At 34.4% G+C, this 26,374-nt stretch overlaps 2 protein-coding genes across 2 annotated transcripts; one reads left to right on the forward strand and one right to left on the reverse strand.

The window, feature by feature from the left end:
* Positions 1 to 843: 843 nt before the first annotated feature.
* LOC132551781 (small RNA 2'-O-methyltransferase-like) lies at positions 844 to 6,731 on the reverse strand. Its single transcript, XM_060215925.1, has 6 exons — positions 6,298 to 6,731; positions 5,747 to 5,994; positions 4,878 to 5,063; positions 4,222 to 4,393; positions 1,803 to 2,014; positions 844 to 1,283 (listed from the first exon to the last, which is right to left on the reverse strand). Exons 1-6 carry the CDS (start codon positions 6,721 to 6,723, stop codon positions 1,064 to 1,066), a joined length of 1,464 nt encoding a protein of 487 aa, XP_060071908.1. The 5' UTR covers positions 6,724 to 6,731; the 3' UTR covers positions 844 to 1,063.
* A 1,030-nt stretch (positions 6,732 to 7,761) lies between these two features.
* Positions 7,762 to 25,322, forward strand: LOC132551780 (phosphatidylinositol 4-phosphate 5-kinase-like protein 1). Its single transcript, XM_060215924.1, has 10 exons — positions 7,762 to 7,813; positions 10,851 to 11,050; positions 11,606 to 11,671; positions 12,933 to 13,090; positions 13,821 to 13,889; positions 14,838 to 14,928; positions 15,857 to 15,952; positions 16,694 to 16,763; positions 17,816 to 17,972; positions 24,830 to 25,322. The coding sequence occupies exons 1-10, from the start codon at positions 7,762 to 7,764 to the stop codon at positions 25,320 to 25,322; spliced, it is 1,452 nt and encodes a 483-aa protein (XP_060071907.1).
* Positions 25,323 to 26,374: the final 1,052 nt, after the last annotated feature.

The raw sequence follows: 26,374 nt of genomic DNA on the forward strand, positions 1-26,374 counted from the left end.
TGTATTACAAAATAAAATATGGTAATTATGTACAAAGTGCATATATAAGTTTGTTTTTCTAATTTGGTTTTGACTGTTTTTGATTGGGTATGAAAATATTACAACAAGTAGTTTACCATTTTGAACATAAATTTATTGAAAAACAAATAATTCCAAGGAATTGTCTCAATAACAAAACATATATGAACAAGATGCTTGCAAGGTCTGAACCACTCATTAATGTAACTTGTTATCTGAACTAATAAGAGAAGTTGATACATGTTGTTTCCTTATAGTTCTGGTATTGGATTTCTTGGAAACAATAATAACATTTGGTCAGGAATGTGAGAGGAACTCTTCAGCAGTTTTGCTTAAAATGACCACAATTAAATAAATAACTGAAAAATATCTTCATTCAACATAGCAATGTAATAACACCTGCTAAATAACCACACTATGAGATGATCACTTATAATAACATTTAATATTGACCAGAAAAAGAGAACTTTTACCAGGAATTGTCATTAAAGAAGAAAATATTTCAGCCAGTGAAAAACTAAGATGCAAATTACATCATTATAATTACATGAAAGTCTAATAGTCCATCTGGTTTAATCCCTTTTCCCATACTCTAAAGGTTAAATATATTGCCCCATCTGCTCCAAAGAGAGTTACACCCCTCACTTCACTGTTATCAGAGTCAATTTAGTAAAATTTATTTTGTCAGGAAATTCAAAATTAATGAGTTCATGTACAGATATTGTTCCTGTGATAGACCTTAAGTAAACCAGTTTTTAGCCCTTTCGCTAAAGTGAGTAAAAAAATAAAATACTTATATCAAAAAAATTCTTTTCATATGCTACTCCTTTAAAATACATTATTTATGTCATAAATGGAATGAATTTAAAAAAGTTGAAAAATATCTGAAAATAATTTTCATGTATATAAACATCACTAATGGAGATGTTAATAGCTAACATATCCTCTGATACTGGATACAAATACTGACTGTTGTGAATGACCTTACACAAAATGCATAGAATGCCTTGGACACATGTTAAATCTCCAACTTGGCCATGATAATTTAGTCCCAGCATTCCTCTGGAGGCATACTGTCTATGACAATATGATTTCTTGATGTCATCACTTCCTTCTCTTTCGTATTTCCATCCAGTTCATCTAAATCCCAGTCTTCATTATCATCGTCCTGGTCAAACGTTTTTGTCTCGAAGTAGTCTGTAGGACAAACAATGATTCCGGAGAGATCTTTCGTCAGTACGAAATTCTTATCTACAAAATGTTCCCTGAAAAAAGTGAGACAATAGAGAATTTTCAAAATTGATAAAAGTTAAGACAATAGAGAATTTTTTAAATTGAAACATTCACAAAAATTTGGAAACATTTCATGGTACTGCTCTCTGACATGTTGTAGCCTTTTTAGGGTGACATTTTCAATATTTTGCATCCTAAAATTATGATTTTAATCTAAGGAATTATATATCATACACAGTAATAGAAGTGGATGATGTTTTAGACAACATGCAACGTGTCAAACATTATGATGACAGCCAGAATTCTGTCACTGAACAGCTCAACATAACATTCATTTTTTGTGTTTGCTGTTATAAACAATTTCAAAGTTGTTGTTTTCTTGGTTGACCAATGAAAATTTAGTTCTAATTTATCAGAATAAAACTATAAAACTTTGGTCTGTTGCTTAAAATAATTTGTGTAAAAAAGCTTGAAAAATTCAGTGTCTTTAAATATACATGTGTATGGTAAACTTTGTCATCAAAGATTTAACAGCATAAAGCGTAGAATACCTGAGAGAAATGATGTTGCTTTTGCACATTTTTGCCAGTTTTTTGTATTTCATCAGCTCACTGAGATATATTACAACCTTGTCTGGCTCAAGTTCTAGATAGTTCTCTCCCTTGAGAAGTTCTCTAATGTTGTATTGTATCTCCATAGATAAAGCTTCGCTAGGTGACATTGTATCTTCTTTGTTCATGTATGGGTAAACTTCTTCCGCAATCTATCAATTCATAAATTAAGTATAATTAATACCCGTTATCAATTTTTACATTAGCTGTAGCAAAATTTGATTAAAGCGTGATTGTAAGATACTATCAATCAGCTGTTTATATCAACATAACTGATTCTTATTATGTTTTTCATATGTATCTCCTATAAATTCTGCATAAGATAGGACAATAGGCACGATTCTGTTACACTTTCAAATAGTACTGATGACAGTGAAATCTAAACATTAATATTCCATGCAAATCATAACAAGACACAGAGTACAAGTCTAATAAAGTAGCACATCTAACCTTACCAATGTGTAACAGTGGGAATGTAATAAAATATCACATATACCACATCTGATCTCACCAATGTGTAACAGTGGGAATGTAATAAAATATCACATATACCACATCTGATCTCACCAATGTGTAACAGTGGGAATGTAATAAAATATCACATATACCACATCTGATCTCACCAATGTGTAACAGTGGGAATGTAATAAAATATCACATATACCACATCTGATCTCACCAATGTGTATCACAGTGGGAATGTAATAAAATATCACATATACCACATCTGATCTCACCAATGTGTAACAGTGGGAATGTAATAAAATATCACATATACCACATCTGATCTCACCAATGTGTAACAGTGGGAATGTAATAAAATATCACATATACCACATCTGATCTCACCAATGTGTAACAGTGGGAATGTAATAAAATATCACATATACCACATCTGATCTCACCAATGTGTAACAGTGGGAATGTAATAAAATATCACATATACCACATCTGATCTCACCAATGTGTAACAGTGGGAATGTAATAAAATATCACATATACCACATCTGATCTCACCAATGTGTAACAGTGGGAATGTAATAAAATATCACATATACCACATCTGATCTCACCAATGTGTAACAGTGGGAATGTAATAAAATATCACATATACCACATCTGATCTCACCAATGTGTAACAGTGGGAATGTAATAAAATATCACATATACCACATCTGATCTCACCAATGTGTAACAGTGGGAATGTAATAAAATATCACATATACCACATCTGATCTCACCAATGTGTAACAGTGGGAATGTAATAAAATATCACATATACCACATCTGATCTCACCAATGTGTAACAGTGGGAATGTAATAAAATATCACATATACCACATCTGATCTCACCAATGTGTAACAGTGGGAATGTAATAAAATATCACATATACCACATCTGATCTCACCAATGTGTAACAGTGGGAATGTAATAAAATATCACATATACCACATCTGATCTCACCAATGTGTAACAGTGGGAATGTAATAAAATATCACATATACCACATCTGATCTCACCAATGTGTAACAGTGGGAATGTAATAAAATATCACATATACCATCTGATCTCACATATACCACATCTGATCTCACCAATGTGTAACAGTGGGAATGGAATAAAATATCACATATACCACATCTGATCTCACCAATGTGTAACAGTGGGAATGTAATAAAATATCACATATACCACATCTGATCTCACCAATGTGTAACAGTGGGAATGTAATAAAATATCACATATACCACATCTGATCTCACCAATGTGTAACAGTGGGAATGTAATAAAATATCACATATACCACATCTGATCTCACCAATGTGTAACAGTGGGAATGTAATAAAATATCACATATACCACATCTGATCTCACCAATGTGTAACAGTGGGAATGTAATAAAATATCACATATACCACATCTGATCTCACCAATGTGTAACAGTGGGAATGGAATAAAATATCACATATACCACATCTGATCTCACCAATGTGTAACAGTGGGAATGTAATAAAATATCACATATACCACATCTGATCTCACCAATGTGTAACAGTGGGAAGTGGGAATGTAATAAAATATCACATATACCACATCTGTAATAAAATATCACATATACCACATCTGATCTCACCAATGTGTAACAGTGGGAATGGAATAAAATATCACATATACCACATCTGATCTCACCAATGTGTAACAGTGGGAATGGAATAAAATATCACATATACCACATCTGATCTCACCAATGTGTAACAGTGGGAATGTAATAAAATATCACATATACCACATCTGATCTCACCAATGTGTAACAGTGGGAATGTAATAAAATATCACATATACCACATCTAATCTTACCAATGTGTAACAGTGGGAATGGAATTTGTTCACTGGAGTTCTTTGCTTGATCTCAATCTTTTCAAAAATGGCAGCTTGAGAGCAGTGACCAAGATGACTTTTCTCTTGAGGAGGGTCACCTATACCTGTGTAATGGACGGTGTAGCCATGGATACCAGCCTGTAGATTACCCCTTAATATAATAAACATACACATGTCAATCTGGATGTTTGGTACAAAGAAAGTTACATAATTATATATGTATCATAGATTTTACAAAAGTGAATAGCACCTTAAAACACAATTTAGAATTAGATACAGTAGAGCCAAACAATGAAGTTAATTGCACCATACAGCTGTTTCATCCTTCTAGGGCTCATCAGTGATGCTACAACATACAGCTGTTTCATCCTTCTAGGGCTCATCAGTGATGCTAAGGGCCTAAATTTTGAAACCTTGCAGTCTAATGAGGAAAATCCAAAAAAATTAAAAGAAAACTGCAGTAAAATATCATCAAAATAACCAAACATCATGATTTCTGAAACTGTTGGGAACAATGGAATTTACTGACGATTATGGGTAAGACATCAACTTGGTAAAACTTCATTTTACCCCAGTTAACCTCATTAATGCACCAAATTTGATTTATGGGTTATGGTTGTATGTTACACACTCACCAACTCTGAAACTCCTTTCTTGTCCACTCAAATTTATGGTCGCAATGTCTGAATGTTTGGCCATCGTCAGGAAATAATTGGTTATACTCAAAATTTGGTGTCGTCACAACGATAATCCGAGGCTGTAGTTCATGGAAGACTGTATTACACACTTTATGAAGGTCCTCTGGGCATAAATGTTCAATACTGCAATCAGAGAGGAATATATCCAAGTCTGAACTACCCAGAAAATCAACCCATTTCTTCAAAAATTCATTCATAGAATCAATTCATTCTCCCACAAAATCAATAAATTTCTTATAAAAAGATAAATTCATTAACACACAGAACCTTACTAAACCTGCCCTCACATAATCATTCCATTTTATCAACAAATTAATTCAAATCAATCACACACAGGATCAATCCAAACTACATTTCCTAACATCCCATTTAAGACGTTTACTTTAAAATCAATGTCATGTTTTGCCAATACACATGTAAAATTACATTAAATGATTATGTATTGCCCCCTAACCTTATTGTCCTGTAATAAGCCAACCTCCTCTACTTTGATGAAGATGTTACATATTGGACTCCTTCCAATAAAATCTTGTACATAGAATATTTTATTTCAGTTCCGTCTGAGTGTTAAGTGATCAACAATAAGGGTGTATTTGGATGGTACTGTGTATCAGCCTTTTACTCAGCAAAGTTGGTCAGTGAAATGCTGACAATATTTTTTTAGGCAAACTTTTTCATGAACAAGTATCTTGACCTGACAATATTTACCATACAGTATCCTGTCAACATTCATCTGACCACAATTATCATAATACTGGGTAGTGTAATAAGATTTATGATGTGTGGTAAGTATGAGAGCTACTTACAACTCTATCATACTGACAGCATCATATCCCAGCATCCTCATGTCCACTACAGTAGCATCACCATGGTAGATCTGTATGGTCAGCAGATGATTTCGTTTGTCCAGGAAGTGGTATATGGCGGGTTTAATGTTGTATTTATGTGTTTGTAACAATGGCCTGTTCATGTCTACCAAAGCAATCCGCTGGACAGATGCAATATCAGCTAAATATCTGGAGAGCTGACATTCTGCACAACCAAAGTCTACAACCTGAATATTGTAAATATCAGATAAAAATCAAATATAAGAAAATAATTAAAACAGAAATATTTCCCTTAAAACAAAAGTTCAATCATTGTACAAGCTAAATTTCTATATTGAAATATTTTACGTTCATAACACAAATATTAATTCTACTTTGTTTCCATTCATTTCATTCGGACACAAATTCATACTACCTTACTTAGGTATTACAGAATAAATTAAATTAAATTTAATGTAAATTTTGACAGAAAAATCTTCAATCATGATCAGTTGCTAACACAAACATTACAAAGACAGTTATATACTTGCACTGTGTACATTTAGAGAGTTCAGCTTGTCTGCCAGGAAGCTGTATCTCTGTACATAGAGAGGTGGGTCAAACATGGGACCTCCTAGTCTATTCTCATCCTCACACATCGTTGATTTCACCATATCTTTCGTACTTTCCACTTGGCTTTCAACATCGGTTAGGCAGACATTCTGCTGCATTTTTTGACAGTTGTCAACCATACTTTGGTATCTTTTTGCTGCAGGAGTCGGGTTGTAACCATTGAAGTCGATATCAGTGAGTAATTTATCATACTCTTTATCTACATTTAGAAACTGTTCTCCATCTACAGATGATCCAAAATGATCTTTTGTTGACCCATCTCCTCCAAAGTCAGCATTTATTTTCTGATGTTTGTATGTCTCTAATTTGATTGTATTCCACAGACTATTTAGAATAGATCCCATCTGGAGACTAAGATCCAATGTTTACCATCTTACTTCTGAAAAAGCAGTGCAAATGCATCATCATATGATATTACACTTGACATAAAAATTTCAACATACAATGAGTTAATATAATAATGATATTATATTGACATGTTCTTGTTTGCATCAAGTTAATCTTGAAATCTAAGTGAAAAATTACGGTTAGATAATAATGTAGATATATACCTTCTATCATCCTCAATATTCCAGGGGTTACTTTCACTTTTGCTCTGACCAATCACAAACAGATATGCTCCTTTGAATATTACAAAAGAGCAACACCCAACTTCAAAGCCAGCGTGACCAGAGAACGATAGTGAGCGTAACCTCTGGGGGTATTTAGGATGACCTTCTATATGGTTACAGTGTACAAGTATGTTGTCTTTCTTTATTATGAAAAAATTATCAACTTAACGGTAAATATTCTCATTGGAATTCCATAATATGTGACTTTCATGAAACTCTCTTAAACTTGTTTGAAATATTTGTCAATTGATTTGGCATTATGATAATACACACATTTAATACAGTGAACTCAGATATGTATGAATTTTATAGAACATATATATAACAACGTTATGCTTTTATATCAGTATATTTCAAAACCATGTATGCACAGACGTACTAGTCACTCTGAATTGCAGAAACACGTGTATGCATGATACTGACAGTAGCCTCAGTTAATCAGAACTACAATTAGCCTCACACCAAGCGCCAAGTTGCTTCTATTGTGAAATTGTGCATTTATTTTTTCGGACGACGGTGGCTTTTACTTTACACTCGCAAACCGAAACCTACCATGAGTCTGGGAAGTGGCGAATCTTTAAATCCTTACTATACTATCTAGAGTGACGTCCCTTTGTTAGGAAATACTTCCTGTTTACATGTTTCCATGTTATTTATGACAACTGAAATGTGTCGGTCGGTAAAATGACCACTCATTGACTGTCTATCAGTACAAAGATATGTACTTTCAATTAAAACAAACAGAAGATTATCATCCTCCGGACCAGTCGGATGCTACACGTGAGAAAGCGTGATAAATTGGGCTCGTACACACATATATATGGTTTGTTCTTAAGCTTAACACGTAATAATAATAATAGTAATAATAGTAGACTTTATTTCATGAGGATTTAAGAACCTCTTTAGCCAAATCTAATCTTCCACAGGCTCCTCTAGTTAGTAAAACATTATATTTGTTAAGATATATGATTGCTCACAACATAATTATAAGATTATTATACATTTATCACAGGTACACAAAGAGTATCACAGAATGCACAAAAGTTTGTGCAAATGTTTTGATCATTAAAGGACAATTTGTCTGTTATACATACATACTAATATAGTTCAGTGTAAAAAAAAGATAGCTAATATAGCATAGAGTAAAACATTACTGGTATTGGAAAGAAATTTTTAGTTTGTTAAAGAGTTCAAATAATAGCACACAAGTTTTTGTTGAACATAGAAAAAGATGTTTCAGTTTTGGTTTCATTTGGAAGTTTGTTCCATTCTTGACAATCAGATACATAAAGGATGTTTTGAATAATAAGTTGCCCTGTGTTTTGGAACTAACTTACTATATACCTGTATTACAGTACATGAAATGCGAAAAAACACAAGCATTGTAAAATTTCAAGCAGCCATCTATTGGTAAAAATTGGTGAATACACTGTAGTAATCCCAAACCTTGATTGATTTTTAAACAACCAAGGAGATATGTGCTGACCAGGATAAACTGTCATCAATTTTAGTAGCAAGTAATTTTTCACATTTTACCTTGGACACAGTTTCCCCTCTTTGTGTAAGACTGAGACTGTCATTTAGTCTCCCAAGTTTCTGAATGGAAGCAATCAGCATACATTTAGTTTTATTTACATTAACTATGGTTTTGTTATCATTACACCACACATCAACATTTTCAAGGTCTTTCTGTAGTTTACTCTGTGTATCAGTTACAAAAATCACAAGTTAGTTAAAGTCAAGTTGTCAGCATACATGTCTGTTTCAGATTTAAGGTGTAGTGGCAAATCATTGATGACAAGTAAAAAGATCAAGGGGCCCAAAATTGATCCTTGAGGTACCCTATGGGTAACTTTCATGTCAGTGGATATATTCCTTGCAACAATTACTTTTTATGACCTGTCATTAGGATATGAATCAAATCATGTTATGGTATTTGAATCACATTTGTATAATTTTTGTTTCTTAAGTATCACAGCATGGTTGACTAAATCAAAAGCTTTCTTTAAATCTAAGAAAAGAATGCTGTTTACAAGACCTTTATCAATATCTTTTGCCCACCTATTAACCATTTCAACAGGGCTGTTTCACAACAATGCTTTTCATGAAAACCTGATTGAGAAGATACAAGGAGGTCATATGTATTCAAATATTGGTAAAATGACCCATGGACATGTCGCTCTAATATTTTTGATAAAATGGATAATACAGAAATAGGTCTTTAATCACAAACTTCAGAGTTGCTTCCAGATTTGTACAAAGGAATTACCTTTGCAGTTTTCCATTGTATAGGATAACAACCATTTTAAATACTAATATTCATTATATATAATAATGAAGGTGCTACATGAGCACATGACATTTTTTTGAACTGATACCTACAGCTTTCTTTGTATCTTAAGATCGCAAGGATTTGTCGATGAAATCAACAGAGATAGTTGGGACAGAAAAAGTACAATGCCAAACTAGTTTGGTATTTACAAAATTCTTCTAGTTTTTAAATGTACCATTTGTATTTCTTAAACATGATGTAAGTTTTCTTGCAACTGTAGTAAAATAACTGTTAAATTGATTTGTTATTTCATTTTGATCATAGATATTTTCATTTTCAACCAGAATCATTACAGGTGATGAAGATAGTTTTTTTAGGTGCAAGATCATGAATACTTTTCCAGAGCTTACTAGGGTTATCCAACTTGTTTTTCAATAACATTTTTACAATACATGGCTTTTGCCTCCCTAATCAACTAAGCAACATGGTTACACTGTATTCTTTATATGTCAGGTTGACCATCATGCTTCAGTTTGTGTCTCAACTGCATATTTTCTAATATATCATAATCCAACCACTCTGATTGTTGTGACCGTTTTATTTGTCTTTGAACCATAGGCGCATGTTTATTTACTACATTGAAAAATAATGTTATCCATGCATCCAATGCATTGTTTACATCCCAGAATGTTTCAATCACTGACCAGGGGACATTATAAAAGGCCATTCCTTCAAAGTTTTTAACAGATCTATAATTAATGCTATGGTGTGAAAACTTAGTTCCAAATGAGGATTTTCTCACAATATACACAGGATAATAGTCACTGAGTCAATCTACTTCCACTTTAACAGTTCTTGTGTATTCTGGTGCTGAAACATATATACGGTCAATCAGACTGTTTGTTTTAACAACATGTGTAGGTTCCTTAGCCATTTGGTGTAAATCAAACTTTACCATTTGGTTAAGGAATGTATGAGTGTCGCAATCAAAAACATCAATGGTGACTTTAACACTGATGTTGTTGATTGTGACACCCATACATTCCTGGAACAAATGGTAGATTTTGATTTATACCAACACATCAACAGTTACATTTTGTACAGAGTGAGCGTGGCCTTACTTTTTATCTGTCACACCAGATAAAGCTAATAACCCTTAGCTGTGATATTGAATGTATCTTAAATATGTTTAACAAATGTACTTGTGTTCTTGTTGCTGTTTGTAATAACAGAATGATTAAGTATGAGCTGAAATGAGAGTTAGAAATGTAGGTGTGTCTACTACACATATACTTGTATATTGCCAAAAAAAGTCGTCTTTGAAAACGATTGATATAAAGTCATAATTTTCACGGACAATTCATCAGAAATGATATAATGACTCAATTGTGGTCAGAAATATTTTTCTGTAATGTAAATAATAAATATGTATGTTATAACTGATGCATGTTATTATATATTTCCATAAATACACTCGAGACATTTAGATAATTGATTTTTCAACTTTGGCTGAAATAACTTTTCTTTATACACACCATTTATTTGTTTTTGGTATGCTTTTTTGTAACTATGATATGATGATTTACAGGCAAGATCATGTCAGACGATCCCTCTGCTAATGGAGGATCTGCTCGAGGAAAGAGTAGTCTGTGGGTACGTCTCCGCAAACGTCTCTTGCGCCGTGGCGTCGTGGAGATTGACATCGACCACCACAGATATAAAATGCTCAACTGTATCAGAGAGGGCATACGTAACCTCCTACTCAAACATCCAGAACTTGCACCAAAGGTAATTAAAGACTTCAAATACAACAGATGATAAAATGAAACGTAATGCTTTTAGCCAAATGTTTCATTATTTTACAGCCACATCATCAGATGATGGGCTATTCAAATCACTCTGCTTCTGTCATCTTTGTGTCCTTCTGTCCATCCTGAATTAGTTTACACCAACACCAAATCCTATCCTACCATCCCACACCAAATCCTATCCTACCATCCCACACCAAATCCTATCCTATTATCCCACACCAAATCCTATCCTTTCACTTCACACTCCTAATCCTAAATGGATGATCAGGTGGTGCAGTGATAATGGACCAACAAGAGTGATCAATATAAGTTGGAAAAACTTGCTTCACAATTGTTGTAAAATAAATAAAGTTTATTATCCTTACTAAATCCTATCCTACCACTTCCACTTTCAATCACACACTGCATCTCGTGATGGCTGTTAACATCCATGCATTTGCAAACCCTCTTATCTTTGAATGGTCACCATTAATACATACTAAAAATTACAATTACTTGATAAATTTTGATCATGCGTTTTCTTTTGACACAGGATAAGTTGACTCCAGATGACTATAGCCATGAAGTAGAAGAATCTTTCGAAACCAAGAAAGGAAAGGTACACAAGCAAAAATACGTCTCTCTCCTCCTCACACTTTCCTGGTATATTAAAATAACCTTATAATTTCTAATCTTGTCCCTCGTGAGATACCTATTCTATATGTCCATTTGTATGTTGGTGTGTACTGTAAGCTTTATCATGTTGTCTAACCTAAGTATATGTACTTATTGTAATGTAAAATTATTATAACTCACTGCCAGTATTCACATCTTGCTGATACTGAAAGACGAGAGAGACTCAAGATTATAGGTGTAAGACACACCACTTCTTTAATTACAGCTCTTCAAAAAGACCCACAATTAATGTTCTGTAATATTAGGCTGTCTGTAAATAAGAAGCTCAGTTTTTTTTATTAATTTGGAAACATTATTTTCATCACTAAATGATGACTGAAATGGTTTTTCTCCATTTACAGAAAAATGACCAGTTCAGGATCTGTGTCACCCTCTGAGGGTATGGCATTTCTGTTCCCACCTAGATTACAAATTTTATGTTACCGTTTATATATTACTATGTTATAATTTCTTTCAACCTCTCAGGGAATGATTTATTTGTCACCATTTGTACTATCATTTGTCTGTCACCACCTTGGTTATGATTTTTCTGTCACCACCTATGATATAAGTTGTCAGTCACCACCAAGGGTATGGTTTGTCTGTCATCATCTAGGATATGCATTGTCTGTGACCACCTATGCTCTCATTTGTCTGTCACCACCTAAGATATGAGTTGTCTGTCACTACATAAGATATGAATTGTCTCTCACAACCAAAGCTATCATTTGTCTGTCACTACCTGGATTATCATTTGTCTGTCACCATGTAGGATATACAATGTCTGTCACCACCTGGATTATCATTTGTCTGTCACTACCTGGATTATCATTTGTCTGTCACCATGTAGGATATACAATGTCTGTCACCACCTGGATTATCATTTGTCTGTCACCACCTGGATTATCATTTGTCTGTCACTACCTGGAATATCATTTGTCTGTGACCACCTGGAATATCATTTGTCTGTCACCACCTGGATTATCATTTGTCTGTCACTACCTGGAATATCATTTGTCTGTCACTACCTGGATTATCATTTGTCTGTCACCACCAAGGATATGCATTGTCTGTCACCACCTAGGATATACATTGTCTGTCACCACCTAGGATATACATTGTCTGTCACCACCTAGGCTTTCATTTGTCCGTCACCACCTCTGGTATACAGTATTTCTATAACAACTTCCCTACCTGTGTTGCAGACCTTCACCTTCTGTAGTTACGCCAGTCCTGTTTTTGCCTCCATAAGAAGAGCTGTCAGTGTAACAGAGAATGAGTATCTCTCGGCCATAGCACCACCATCACTTCCTTATTTGGAGTTTATTAGTAACTCTAAAAGTGGCCAAGACTTCTACCTCAGGTAAGTGTTGTCAGTGTTACAATAACTGATACTTTGACTGCAGCTGACTAACAGCAGGTACTTGTCTTTATAAACAGGGGGTTATATTACAATCTTTACTAAAAGTGAAATTTTATCAGCCATTGTATTCAATAATTTGTAACACCTTCAAAATCCTTTTGGTATACATATTATTTTTCAGGATGAAGTGACATATTTATTCAGATTAAATGTTCTATAACTTTATTGTTATCTTGCTGCAGGGAACTTTTCTCAGGGAACTTGTAAGGGTTCATTTGAGAGAGTACATTAAAGTCAGTGCTAGCTTACTCAATACCACAAAGAAAATTTGTATCCTATATATTTTATACACTGCATTAAAGAGAGCAATACAAGAGTAGTGGCAAAGACCAACCAAATATCAAGGTAACACATAGAATTGATATTAAAAAGAGAACAGATGGTCAGCTGCTCTGATACTAAATAGCTATTAATCATCATGAGTAGATGTATCTGAAGTCATGCTGCACCAAAACAACAAACAATGCTTACCTTCCTGTTTTACTGATTTAGGATGAACTTTACATTTAGCACCATTCTTTGTTGACAGTCCATTTGTATTTAACCTTATTAAAGGATAATTTTCTTACATCTATCAAATATTCTGATCTCTATAACTTTTAGTGATTACACTTAAAATCACAAATTATCTTATAATGTGTTATTCCATGTTTGGTACATCTAATTACAGTAATGATCAGCAGTACATCCTGAAGACAGATAAGGAACATAGTGTTCAGTACTTCCTGTCATTACTTGGGTAAGTTGTGGTCAGTACTTCCTGTCATTACTTGGGTACGTTGTGTTCAGTACTTCCTGTCATTACTGGGTAAGTTGTGGTCAGTACTTCCTGTCATTACTGGGGTAAGTTGTAGTCAGTACTTCCTGTCATTACTTGGGTACGTTGTGTTCAGTACTTCCTGTCATTACTGGGTAAGTTGTGGTCAGTACTTCCTGTCATTACTTGGGTAAGTTGTGGTCAGTACTTCCTGTCATTACTTGGGTACGTTGTGGTCAGTACTTCCTGTCATTACTTGGGTAAGTTGTGGTCAGTACTTCCTGTCATTACTTGGGTACGTTGTGGTCAGTACTTCCTGTCATTACTTCGGTAAGTTGTGTTCAGTACTTCCTGTCATTACTTGGGTAAGTTGTGGTCAGTACTTCCTGTCATTACTTGGATAAGTTGTGGTCAGTTCTTCCTGTTATTACTTGGGTAAGTTGTGGTCAGTACTTCCTGTCATTACTTGGGTAAGTTGTGTTCAGTACTTCCGGTCATTACTTGGGTAAGTTGTGTTCAGTGCTTCCTGTCATTACTTGGGTAAGTTGTGTTCAGTACTTCCTGTCATTACTTGGGTAAGTTGTGTTCAGTACTTCCTGTCATTACTTGGGTAAGTTGTGTTCAGTACTTCCTTTCATTATTTGGGTTCGTTGTGGTCAGTACTTCCTGTTGTTCATGGGGAAAGTTTATGTTTATAAACTGTTGTAAGCATTCTATTGTAAATTGTAAATAACGTATCTGATGATGAGAGATGTTTCTCTCTTATTTACCCTGTTGAAGAAATGTCCTCAATAGATAGAAATTTAAATTCTTCATAAAAATTATCTAACAGTCACACATTATTTTTTTCGTTTTCCATATCTGATTATCTTTTGGTGGAATTAGTAAGGCACAAATATAATGTAATTCATATGATAATGTTTTTTCCAGTGAATATCTGGAACATTTCCAGTTGTATCCTCACTCACTCATTGTGAAATTCCTTGGCCTCTACTCTATACAGATAGAAGGGGAACCAAAGGTATGTCATCTAACATGAAAGTAAAGAGAACTTTTTATGTTGTAGAGGACTCACTCATTTACTCCATCTTTTGTTTGGTAATATAACACCAGATATAGACACCCCTATATAATAGACTGCTGTACCATTAAACCATGGAGAAGACAATTGTAGCATAAATAAGATAGCACTAGATATTCAAATGGATTCCATATCATTTTATACTGGTGTTCTACATCCTGCTATAGATGCTAAATTATCATATAAATAATTGTAGCGCTATATTATATCATAAACAGCTGAAATGCTTAATTATGTTGCAGACAGCTGAAATGCGTAATCATGTTTTAGATTTCTATAGTGCTATGTTATGTTGCACAGATAGAATTCTGTTTCATGTTATAAACAGATGAAGTGCTATATCAGGTTATAAACAGATGAGGTGCTAAATCATGTTATAAACAGATGAAGTGCTAAATCATGTTATAAACAGATGAAGTGCTATATCATGTTATAAACAGATGAAGTGCTATATCATGTTATAAACAGATGAAGTGCTAAATCATGTTATAAACAGATGAAGTGCTAAATCATGTTATAAACAGATGAAGTGCTAAATCATGTTATAAACAGATGAAGTGCTAAATCATGTCATAGAGAACTGTACTGCTGAAGTATGATATAGAGAGTTGTAGCATTAAATTAATTATAGATAGCTGAAGTGTTAAATCATGTTATATTAAATAAACTTTATTTTGGGAAGTTGAAATGTATTACTGATATAAATTGGTATAAATTGCTGCTTGTGTGTGGAAATAGGAATGTGCTTTACACTGTTGTAGTGAAATGTTATACAGCTTTACTTATTTGATTTTGAAATTTGAATGTCCTGTCTATCATATTTACACTGCTTTCAGTGTTAATTTAGATGTCTGACATTGCGCTTCAGATATATTTCCTGACGATGCAGAGTGTCTTTTATCCCCCAAGTAACATTGGCACAAGGTTTGATGTCAAGGGCTGTTTAGGAGGACGCTATCAGAAGGTTAGTTGTAGGTCCATCACATTAGAACCCAGTTGTGGTACTAACCATATGTTATGTTATAAATACATTATCAGTTTTGACAGCAGTATAATCTCCTTTTTTGGCTTGATAAAATATGAAATAACATCAAACTAAAACAGGAAAGGAATATTTAGATGACTGGTCATGTGTGTTCCACTGATACTGTTGGAATGCAGGTTTGTGATCTGTCGATCAGTCTGTGATAATTCTATCCCTCACCTAGGATACCTCACATGTATTATTGGCCTTCAATTTTAGACTTATTTATCACCTAACTGGTCTGTTTCGTCATGTCATGTGTAATAACACTACTGTGATGTCATGAATAAATCACATATTGATTATGTCACATAATTATCTCTCTCGTGAAAAGTTTATTGTCCACTTCAAAATAAGTCTGTCTTACACAGAAATTAACTGGAAAGTTTTTGCCTATTTTCAGAAATACAGGTTTTATGATAAATATAATCTAATTAATCAAATTATTGAACTCATTTCATGAATTTGATATTACGTGGTACATGTATATTGACACTCATTTAAGATCCCCCTCTGTGTTGTCTATGTGTAACTTTTGCTGAAACTTACCTTATCACTTACAAATGCCAACTTTGGCTTGTGATGCTGATATTTGGTCTAAAGCTGACAGGAAGTAGGTGAAGGAAGGGATAGAAAGATTGTAGATTACTTGTAATACTGCTGACTTTCCTTGTTTTACAGCCAAATACTGATGAGGATGTTTTAACCATACTTAAAGACCAAAATTTTGAACACGAGACTATTCATCTAGGTAAGTCTGTGTTTTTTAGATAGAAGTCTGAGCAGAATTTAGGCACAAATATTTTATTGTGATGAAATCTTGTGATTAAAAACATTTGTTATTTTATGTGATGTATACTTGTGATGATGGAATCCTGTGATTATAAACATTTGTTATTTTATGTGATGTATACTTGTGATGATGAAATCTTGTAATAAACATTTGTTATGTTATGTGATGTATACTTGTGATGATGAAATCTTGTAATAAACATTTGTTACGTTATGTGATGTATACTTGTGGTGAACTATGTAATTGCAGTGTTAATATGTTGTGGTTATTCGATGTTGTAAAATCAGAAAATTTCAAGGCGTTTAGTTTTTGTGGTTTTTCAAAAATATTCTTTTTCGTGAACACTTAATTTTGTGGATAATTATAGCTCAATTAAAATTGACTTACAGAAGGTATATTAATCAGTTGGTGGACATAACTTTCTGTTGAATAAGTGTACCCATTAAATGAACGAAAACTCCCAGCAAAATGAATGATTTCACAGTACTTAATGATTTGAAGTATTTGTTGTGTAAAAAACAGTGAGGTTAGTGTTTACAGTTACTATTCAACAACAAGTATAAAAAACAGTGAGGTTAGTGTTTACAGTTACTATTCAACAACAAGTATAAAAAACACTGAGGTTAGTGTTTTCAGTTACTATTCAACAACAAGAATAGAAAACATTTTACTTAGTTACCATTTAATTTAGACTGGATGTTGACAGAAGTTTGTATCATACTACAAAATAATGTAAATACTAAATTATAAAAGTACAAATATGAATTGTACATTGTACAGAAATTGCTTTATTTCTGTTTTTAAAATGAAAAGTCTTTTTGTCGGTTTAGTAGAAGACTAATACAAAATATAGATGTTTGTAAAATTCCTTTGATATTTCTGTCACTGAAATTTTTAAAGATCAAATAGATAGTTTGCTCAGTATGAAATAAAAATGAAAAATCTGTACTAGGATGATGAGTCTCCCTCTGATGTAATGTCTTTTAATATACAACCACATTTATTTTCAGGTGTGCAGAAAGCATGGTTTGTGCAGCAGTTGAAATTGGATGTTAATTTTTTCCGTGACCTTGGAGTTCAAGATTACAGTCTTTTGATTGGTCGACAGAAGCGCTCAAAGCCTGGAAATGATAATTCTCTTCCCAGTGTTGTACAGAGAGTGCGAAGGTATGTTTTGCTCTTGTCCTGATATTAGGAATGTGAGATACTATACTGTTATTTCAGGTCCTGTGTAACATGTTATGAGCATGCTGAAGTGAAAATTCATTAGAACAGTGAAATTCAGACCATGTTACTTCATTCTTTACCATTTACACCTATTTCCTACAGGACAAAACTTTTCACTAATTTACTATGAAAAAAAATAGAAAATTTGCCAAATCAGAAATGTTGTTGTCCTGGTGAGTTTGTAGCCCACTTTCTAAAGACTGGACTCCTCCTCCAGGACTCTATGTCCTGGGCCATTACATGATTGAAATGATTGTGGACTAGAACTATATTCTCATGTAAACAAATGTCAAGACAAGTTTTTTTTTTAAAAATATATTGGTCTGGATTTAGTTCTCCACTGGTTTTAAGAAGTGAATGTTCATTATTTAAATGCCCACATCACCTGGAAATTATCACATTGTAACATTTTTTTATGAAATATCCCAGATACCAGGAAGTCTTATGATTTAAAACCATAAATTTTAAAATGTGGCCATGGTAACAATATTAGATGTGTCCTCCAAGGTGCTGAGACCTGGACACTTATCTGCACTTTTACTTTTTAAGATCATTTTACTGAAATAACTCAAATATCCAGGTGAGAAAGGTAAGCTTTCAGGGTATATTGCTTTAGAAAGTTCATGGTATACCCGAGGATCTTACTCAAGTTTTAATTCATACAAAATTTATGCAACCAGTTTTTGAACATTTCACTTAAGATATATATATTACTGCTGTACTTCCTGTGGAGTATTTTGACTGTTTAAATTTACATTTTCATTTATAAATAGTATCAAACTTCATACCATTATATCAAACTTTAATTTACTAAAAAACATCATGACAAAGATATATGTACTACAAAGAAAATATGAAGAACAGAGAAATAAATATTTAAAACAACTCATATATGTTATCAAAACTGCTACCTGGTGATATGGTAATAATCATGGACTTTCCACACCCTTAATTACACTTGCCTAATGACAATGTGAAATTCCATTATAATCATCTTCCTGAATTTCTCCTGAACATCTTATTCCACACCAAGAAGACTTCAACAATCCACTCACCCTCTCTTTTCCCCACTAGTCCCACCCTCTCCCTACTATAAAAAAGAAACCCTACCAACCCGCCTTTCTTAACTCAAGCCACCTACTATTTCCCTTTTACATACCAGAAAGACCACACTGTCAATCCACCTTACCTGTCCCTTTTACATACCAGAAAGACGACACTGTCAATCCACCTTACGTGTCCCTTTTCCACATCAGTAAGTCACTTCAATTCCACCCCCACCCTGTCCCTCACCAGAAAGACCTCAACCATCCACCTACACAGTCTCTTTTCCACACCAGCAAGCCATCTTCCACCTCCTTTCCACCCTGTCCCTATTCCTCACTTGAAAAACTCATTCACCTTTACTTTTTTTTTCCACACAATTAAGACAACACCATCAACCCACCCTCCACTCTGTCTCTATTCCTCACTAGAAAGACTGTATCCATTTACCTATGCTGTCTCTTTTCCACACCAGTAAGCCATCTTCGACCCTGTCCCTATTCCTCACACCAGTAAGCCATCTTTCACCCAGTCCCTATTGCTCACACCAGTAAGCCATCTTCCACCCTGTCACTATTCCTCACACAAGTAAGCCATCTTCCACCCTGTCCCTATTCCTCACACCAGTAAGCCATCTTCCACCCTGTCCCTATTCCTCACACCAGTAAGCCATCTTCCACCCTGTCCCTATTCCTCACACCAGTAAGCCATCTTCCACCCTGTCCCTATTCCTCACACCAGTAAGCCATCTTCCACACTGTCCCTATTCCTCACACCAGTAAGCCATCTTCCACCCTGTCACTATTCTTCACACCAGTAAGCCACTACAAATTCACTCCCAACATCTCCCTATTCCACACAAGAAAGACCTCAGCCATTCACTTACAGTCTTTTTTCCGTACCAGTAATTTGTCCCTTATCTCCACTCTTCTTCCACCCTCTCTATTCAATACCAAAGAGCTGCCTCAACCAACTTTCTCTCTATACGAAAATCTCAGTCATGTTCTTCGCCTTTTCCATCTGATGATTAGTCAGAATCTACACTCTTTCTATATCATATCCTGCACCCTCCTTAACACTATTCTGTTCTCACACACCAATTAATACTGAAATTGACAACATTCTCAAATTCCTGTGAGTTAGAATTCAATCATTTAAAGTTTGTTTTGGCTTTCCAATGAATTTGATTTGATCTTTGAAAGTCAGTTTGTTTATGCTCATATACCGGGAAGGACACATCTGATTCTCACTTATTCAGTATCCATGTTAATGGATGAAGATTTTACATGAAATAACATGAAAATTATATCTGATTGTTTATTGCCAATTTGTACTTGATGACCTTGATGATTTTCTCCTCTGGGAAACCAATCCAAAGTTTACCATCAGCTTGTAATGCAAGAGCACCAGGTCGAAGGTCATCTAAGTGCAGTTTGGTCAGAAATTGTCCTGTACTGCCACTGACAAGAAGAATTGATCGATTTTCATAGTCTGCGATTAACAGATGGCCACGGTAGTCGTAGCATACATCAAGTGGCATGAATGCAGATTGTAGTGTTGCAGTTGATGTGACAAACTTTGCAGTTGATGTCAAGACCTGATTCTCACCTCCTACTGGTGTATCACGTTCATAACGGAACTTTGAATTCAGGTGTTTATCTAAGACAACAACAAATGGGCTGTCATTGCCTCCACATGTGATGTCATCAAGGTCACATATAGCAAGGTCACCTGTCAATGGACAGGTCTTGATGTGATTCGGTTCAACTACCACATTTCTGCCTTCTGAATCAAAACCTGATGTTCGGAGAATTATCCCATCTGGTGTGTACAGAGTTATTTCTCCTTTAGTTCCAACGGCAACTGCGTTGTCATGGGTAACACATAGACACCATGGTCGGTCCTTGGTGTGGAACCTTATACGCCCTGGGAGTGTGGGTGCTTTCCCCTTGACAACCTCACGAATACTGAGGTCTGATTCACAGCACATCCACAGGTTTCCTGTGATTGGAGCCAGACTGATGTCATCTACCATCAGGTCTTGTTCGATTGTCTGCTTTACTCTCCCACGCATGTCAATTCCAATCACCTCAGTGCTAGTGTCGTAAGACACCCACGCTTTATTGTATGAGGAGATAGCCAGTGATGTGATGTTGGAAGAAATTTCGAATTTGGCCTCCATGGTTTTATCATAGACCTGATACTGTGGGGCCATTTCTGGCTCGGCCACTAAAACCTTGGCTTCTGTGATGCCAGCTGGATCTACTAGTGTCAGTGATCCTACCATCTTCTCCATCTTATCCAGTGGAAACAGACGAGGCTGAAATGCAGCTGTGCTCAACTCTGGTGGTTGTGGTAGCACTACTTCCTGTTTGCGATACCTTAATTCTCTTTCCAAGTCAAATACCAGGGCACTGTTTGATGACTGGATGGATCGTTTACATTCCTGTAGCTTTGAATTCAGTTTTACATAGTTTGAATAGAGTTCATTTTTGTACTTGTTCAGAAGTTCTGCATTTTCTTTCTCTAGTTTCTTGCAGGTGATTATAAACTTCCTTGTCACCTTAACAATCTCTGCTCGAAATTCCTTGCTTCGAAGTTTCACTGATGCAATAACACTTTCAAAATGTTGTGTGTTTTCTTTGAGCTGCACTTGTATGGAGTCCATCTCCTTCTGTAATTGAGGCATTTGTCTAGACTCAAGGTTGTGGGCATACAATTGTATGTTTTCTTTTTTAGCTGATAAATATTTAGTCATGTGTTCGAACTTGTGAGATTGGTGCAATGATTTAGCACATTTTTTACAAATGAGTTCCCCTTCGCAATCGTGACATGTAAAAATCACTTCCATTGGAACATGGCGAGGACATTTTGAAACTCCTTTTCCTCTCAATGGCTTTTTCATATAAAGCACTGAATTGAAACTGGCCATGTTTGTTTTTTAAATAATGTCTTTATACAATTTGTAGAAGTTGAACAACTGGTCAATAGTAACGAGTGAAATTATTTACCTTGATATGTATCCAGTACATTCACCAGCCAAATCCCTTTCACTTTGTTGAACAAAAGATATGTTTTTATCTTTGCTGGAGTGCTCAGTCCTGAATTTAAACAGCAAAATTTTCTTCAGTACAAAGATGTGGGTAATATATCAATTTTTTTTTTCACTCTGAAAAAGAATCACTTAAATAGCACATTTTTCTCCCTGAGGTTTGTTAGAATCGGCGATACTTAGTTTCAATGATATTCTCCATTGCTGTCTTTGGATATTAAATGATCACTGTATGTGACCGTCTGCTCTATGGTAACTGGCATTTGACTGTCATGAAATGCTTAGCTTCTTCTTGAGTTCCTGTTACTGTGTAAGGTATCGAATATCACTTGACGAATTGCAAAATCATAATTCATAAGTATGAAGTACATACCCACTGTAAGTTCAGTTTTACCTAATGTATCTATAGGTTTAACTAATTAACATATCTATAGACCTTATATTCATACTTTAAACCAATGTGATAAACAATTGAATCACTGGTTTAATTAAAGGACTGCCCTGATTTGAGAATTAACACAGGTGGTTTAGATATATTGATAGATATGATTTTTAACAAAAAGTTTATCAATTTAGATATTTGTCCATTGAGACTGCTGTTAGTTTAGTGGTGTCTGGTGTCTATTGTTGGGATCTCTGAGGTGTCCCGTTTACTTGGTGTACATTCAAACTGAACATGTGATACTCTACAATATCAGGTATCATGATCTCCCACCACCTTGTAGTATGATGTCACTAATCAGCCCAGGGCTAGCTTACTGTTGAGAGAATTACATTATAATGATTGGTTCCAGGGGATAAACAGTATGTCTCATAATGCATAATAAGCTAACATCAAATTCACAATGGAAATATAACAAGTTTAAACATTATAATATACATTGTGCAGAGGACTGTACACAAGATAACTATGAGAATTCTTTAAGTTGAAAGTAGAACTATCCTGTATTATACAAAGAAACCTTATGCTGTGAATAACCAGACATACGTACATCATATTGTGATGAAATTCTAAACTCTATCTCAATCACATACTTTTATGATGTACTCCAGCTCTGTTCTGTCACTCGGAGAACTGTTTCTCTGTCACTCTGTAGAATATTTTACTGTCATCCTGAGGAATATTTCATTACCAGCTTTAGGAATACAGTATATCTCTGCCACCCTGATGAATTTTCCTCTGTCACCCTGATGAATTTTCCTCTGTCACCCTGATGAATTTTCCTCTGTCACCCTGATGAAGTTCCTCTGTCACCCTGGTGAAATTCCTGTCACTCTAAGGAATAATTTACTTTCACCCAGATGAATATTTCACTTTCACTTGGTAACATAAGAGTGACAAAAATATCACCTTGGTGACATGAGGGTGACAGTGATATCACCTCAGTGATATGAGGTTGACATTAATATCGCCTGGGTGGCATGAGGGTCTACAGTGAAGTGAAATCACCTTGGTGACATGAGGGTGTCAATGATAGCTCTCTGAATGACACAGAAATGACAGACATATCCTTTATGTGACATGAGAGTGATAGTGATATCCTATGGATGACATGAAGGTGACAGTGAGGTCCCCTTTGCAACAAAAATGTGACAGTGATATCTTACCAGTGAAGTAAAGGTTACAGTAATATGCCCTGTGTAACTAAAATGTGATTGTGGTATCTATTGGGCAACATCAGAGTCATGACAATATCTCCTGGTATAGTAGCGACGTATTTCTCTGAAAGAATATAAGGTAAAACCACTTCCCTTTGTTGAACATATTTCAAAATATTGAACGTCAGTAACTGCCAAGATATAAAGCCATTTAGATTTGCCAACATTTTGTACTTTTATATCAATGCATGTAACCCAATATACCAATGATACACAGCTCCGTAGGTGGTATACTTTATAGACACAAAACTGCATGCTCCTCATATCTCATTGGCAAAATAGCTCTCTTACAAATTCTGGGCACAGAAAACATTTTTGGGTCAATGTCTTAACTGTAAAACTTAATTCACTTGGAAACATAACAGAATGTTTTACTCCTTAGTGTACATGTATGGGTTTTTTTATATTTGATAATTAAGAGCAAAAAAATAGTGGAGGCACAATGTCCCTTAATGTCTAAATCTTTTCATTTGTGACGGATATTCTCACGGGGTCTCACTGGGGTAATCCACGCAATAAAGCTGATAGGAGTCCAACACAGGGGTTCTTTTTATCCAAAAGTGAACCCATCATCAGGACATAACCCTGGAGTCAAAACATGTAAACAATGCTGTAAATAAACTCTTTTTTGCAATATTTTTGTTCAGGGTTTTTTTTATTTGCATCATTTGAAAAAAACAAGGAATATATTTGCGACAAGCTGCTACTCTTGACGTGCGCTATTGGTCAGCTATATCATGATATAATATTTTTGAAGTCAAAATTAATTAGAATTTACATTCCAACATATCTATTAGCATCAGTGAATTGAACCCGCCATTAAGCTCTGGTCTGATAAATTAATAATAAACCATTTATATTTAAAGTACTTAAGTTACCAACAAATATTAATTCATTGTCCTGTAATAAGCCCACCTCTGACTTTCTTTCCAGTATTATGTGTTTTCCTTGTCACATGTCGCTAGTGAAATATTTCAGTATGTGAGGACATTCCTGTGTACTTATATGTAATATAATAAAGAAAACTTTGCATTATAAACAGGTCATTGCCACAAGCATCGCGGAATTCTGTGAGCCCATTGAATGATGTTTGTACAGTAAAACAAGTGGGTGCTTCATCCTGGGAGATAGAAATGATACCAGTGGTTTCAGAGAAACAGGCCCCCTCAACAACTGTACAAGGGGAGACAACTGAGACAGAATTTATGGAGAAAGATGACTGTAACCAACAGGTTCATAGCAACACTGGAACTTGCAGCCTTAAAAATCTTCTCCGGCAATCAATGGAGTCTGAAAAGTACCAACCATCTAATCTGCGACTTTTACCGAACTGTAGAAATCCTCTACATGTAATTGATGGCGAAGATTACAGGTACTATGTGGGGATCATTGATTTCTTTACACAGTATGAATGTAGGCAGAGAGTGGCCAGAGTGTTGAAAACATTGAAAAATTGGACTTCAGACCATTCTACTGTTCCTCCAGATATCTACGCAGATAGATTTCTGAAATTTATCACAGACAGAATAAAATAAATCAGTAACTCACAAAAAATACATCAAAGCCAGTCTGACGACTATTATCATTAACTTTTATTTATTGAAATTCTATGTGCTTTTTAAATTCTATATACACAGATTGTTTATGTATATGTCCCACTGGATGAAAATAATATCTAGTCTTTATCTTATACAGGCCTATTAATGAAATGTTTCTCTTGAATGCTTTAAATTGAAAATTTTGAATTTTCACATGTTCTTGAAACAATTTTTACACCATGACTCTATAAATATTGCCAGTACAGGTAATTCATGTTTGAGGAATCATGAAAGAAAAATTGAATTGAGCTCAAATCAATTAATTGCTATTTTTGTGTAATAGTAATTGACAAGGTGGGAGAAGTAGGAGTAGAGTTACCTTTCTAGGCTCAAAGTCATTTTTATGTGGAGCAGGTTCCTTTAAGTTTTATCAAAGATTTATAACATTTGATGTTGCTTAATAAGAATGATATGGAACTTGAAAGCTGAAGTTCATTTTCTTTTGATATTTGCATAATAATCATCTTTACAATATTAAGACAAAACCTCTATTTCTACATTACTTCTTTGTATTACATAAGTGGATTTGCAATATTTCTATACTACAGCATGTATCATTTCATTTCTAAAAAATCCTCTCTCTCATGTTGTATCTTTTGATAATTTTTTTAAAAAGTGATTTTGATACTTTTATACACATACTCAATATCTTTCAAGTAAAGTTTTGCAATGACATCGTAATTTACAAATTAGTCTATGTATGATTTTCTATGAAGATGACCAAGACAAGAACAATGGAAAACACTTCTGTTTGTGATATACCAATATTAATCACTTATAAAGAAAATGTGTACTAGTTTTTGTTAATAGGATGTGAGGCAACAATGAACCATTTTTGTTTGTTTTATTTTAAGTGCTTTCTACCTAAACTTTATTGCAGTGTGTGCCTGTATAACTGATAATATTAAATGTTTTAACTTTGAACATATACTTAGACATAGATATTTTTTTTCTGAGAAGATAATACCCTTTTTAGTCATCTGTCAAAC

Source organism: Ylistrum balloti, unplaced genomic scaffold (genome assembly GCF_031769215.1).
Source record: "Ylistrum balloti isolate Yb309-2 unplaced genomic scaffold, AGI_CSIRO_Ybal_v1 Utg370214, whole genome shotgun sequence".
Taxonomy (NCBI): domain Eukaryota; kingdom Metazoa; phylum Mollusca; class Bivalvia; order Pectinida; family Pectinidae; genus Ylistrum; species Ylistrum balloti.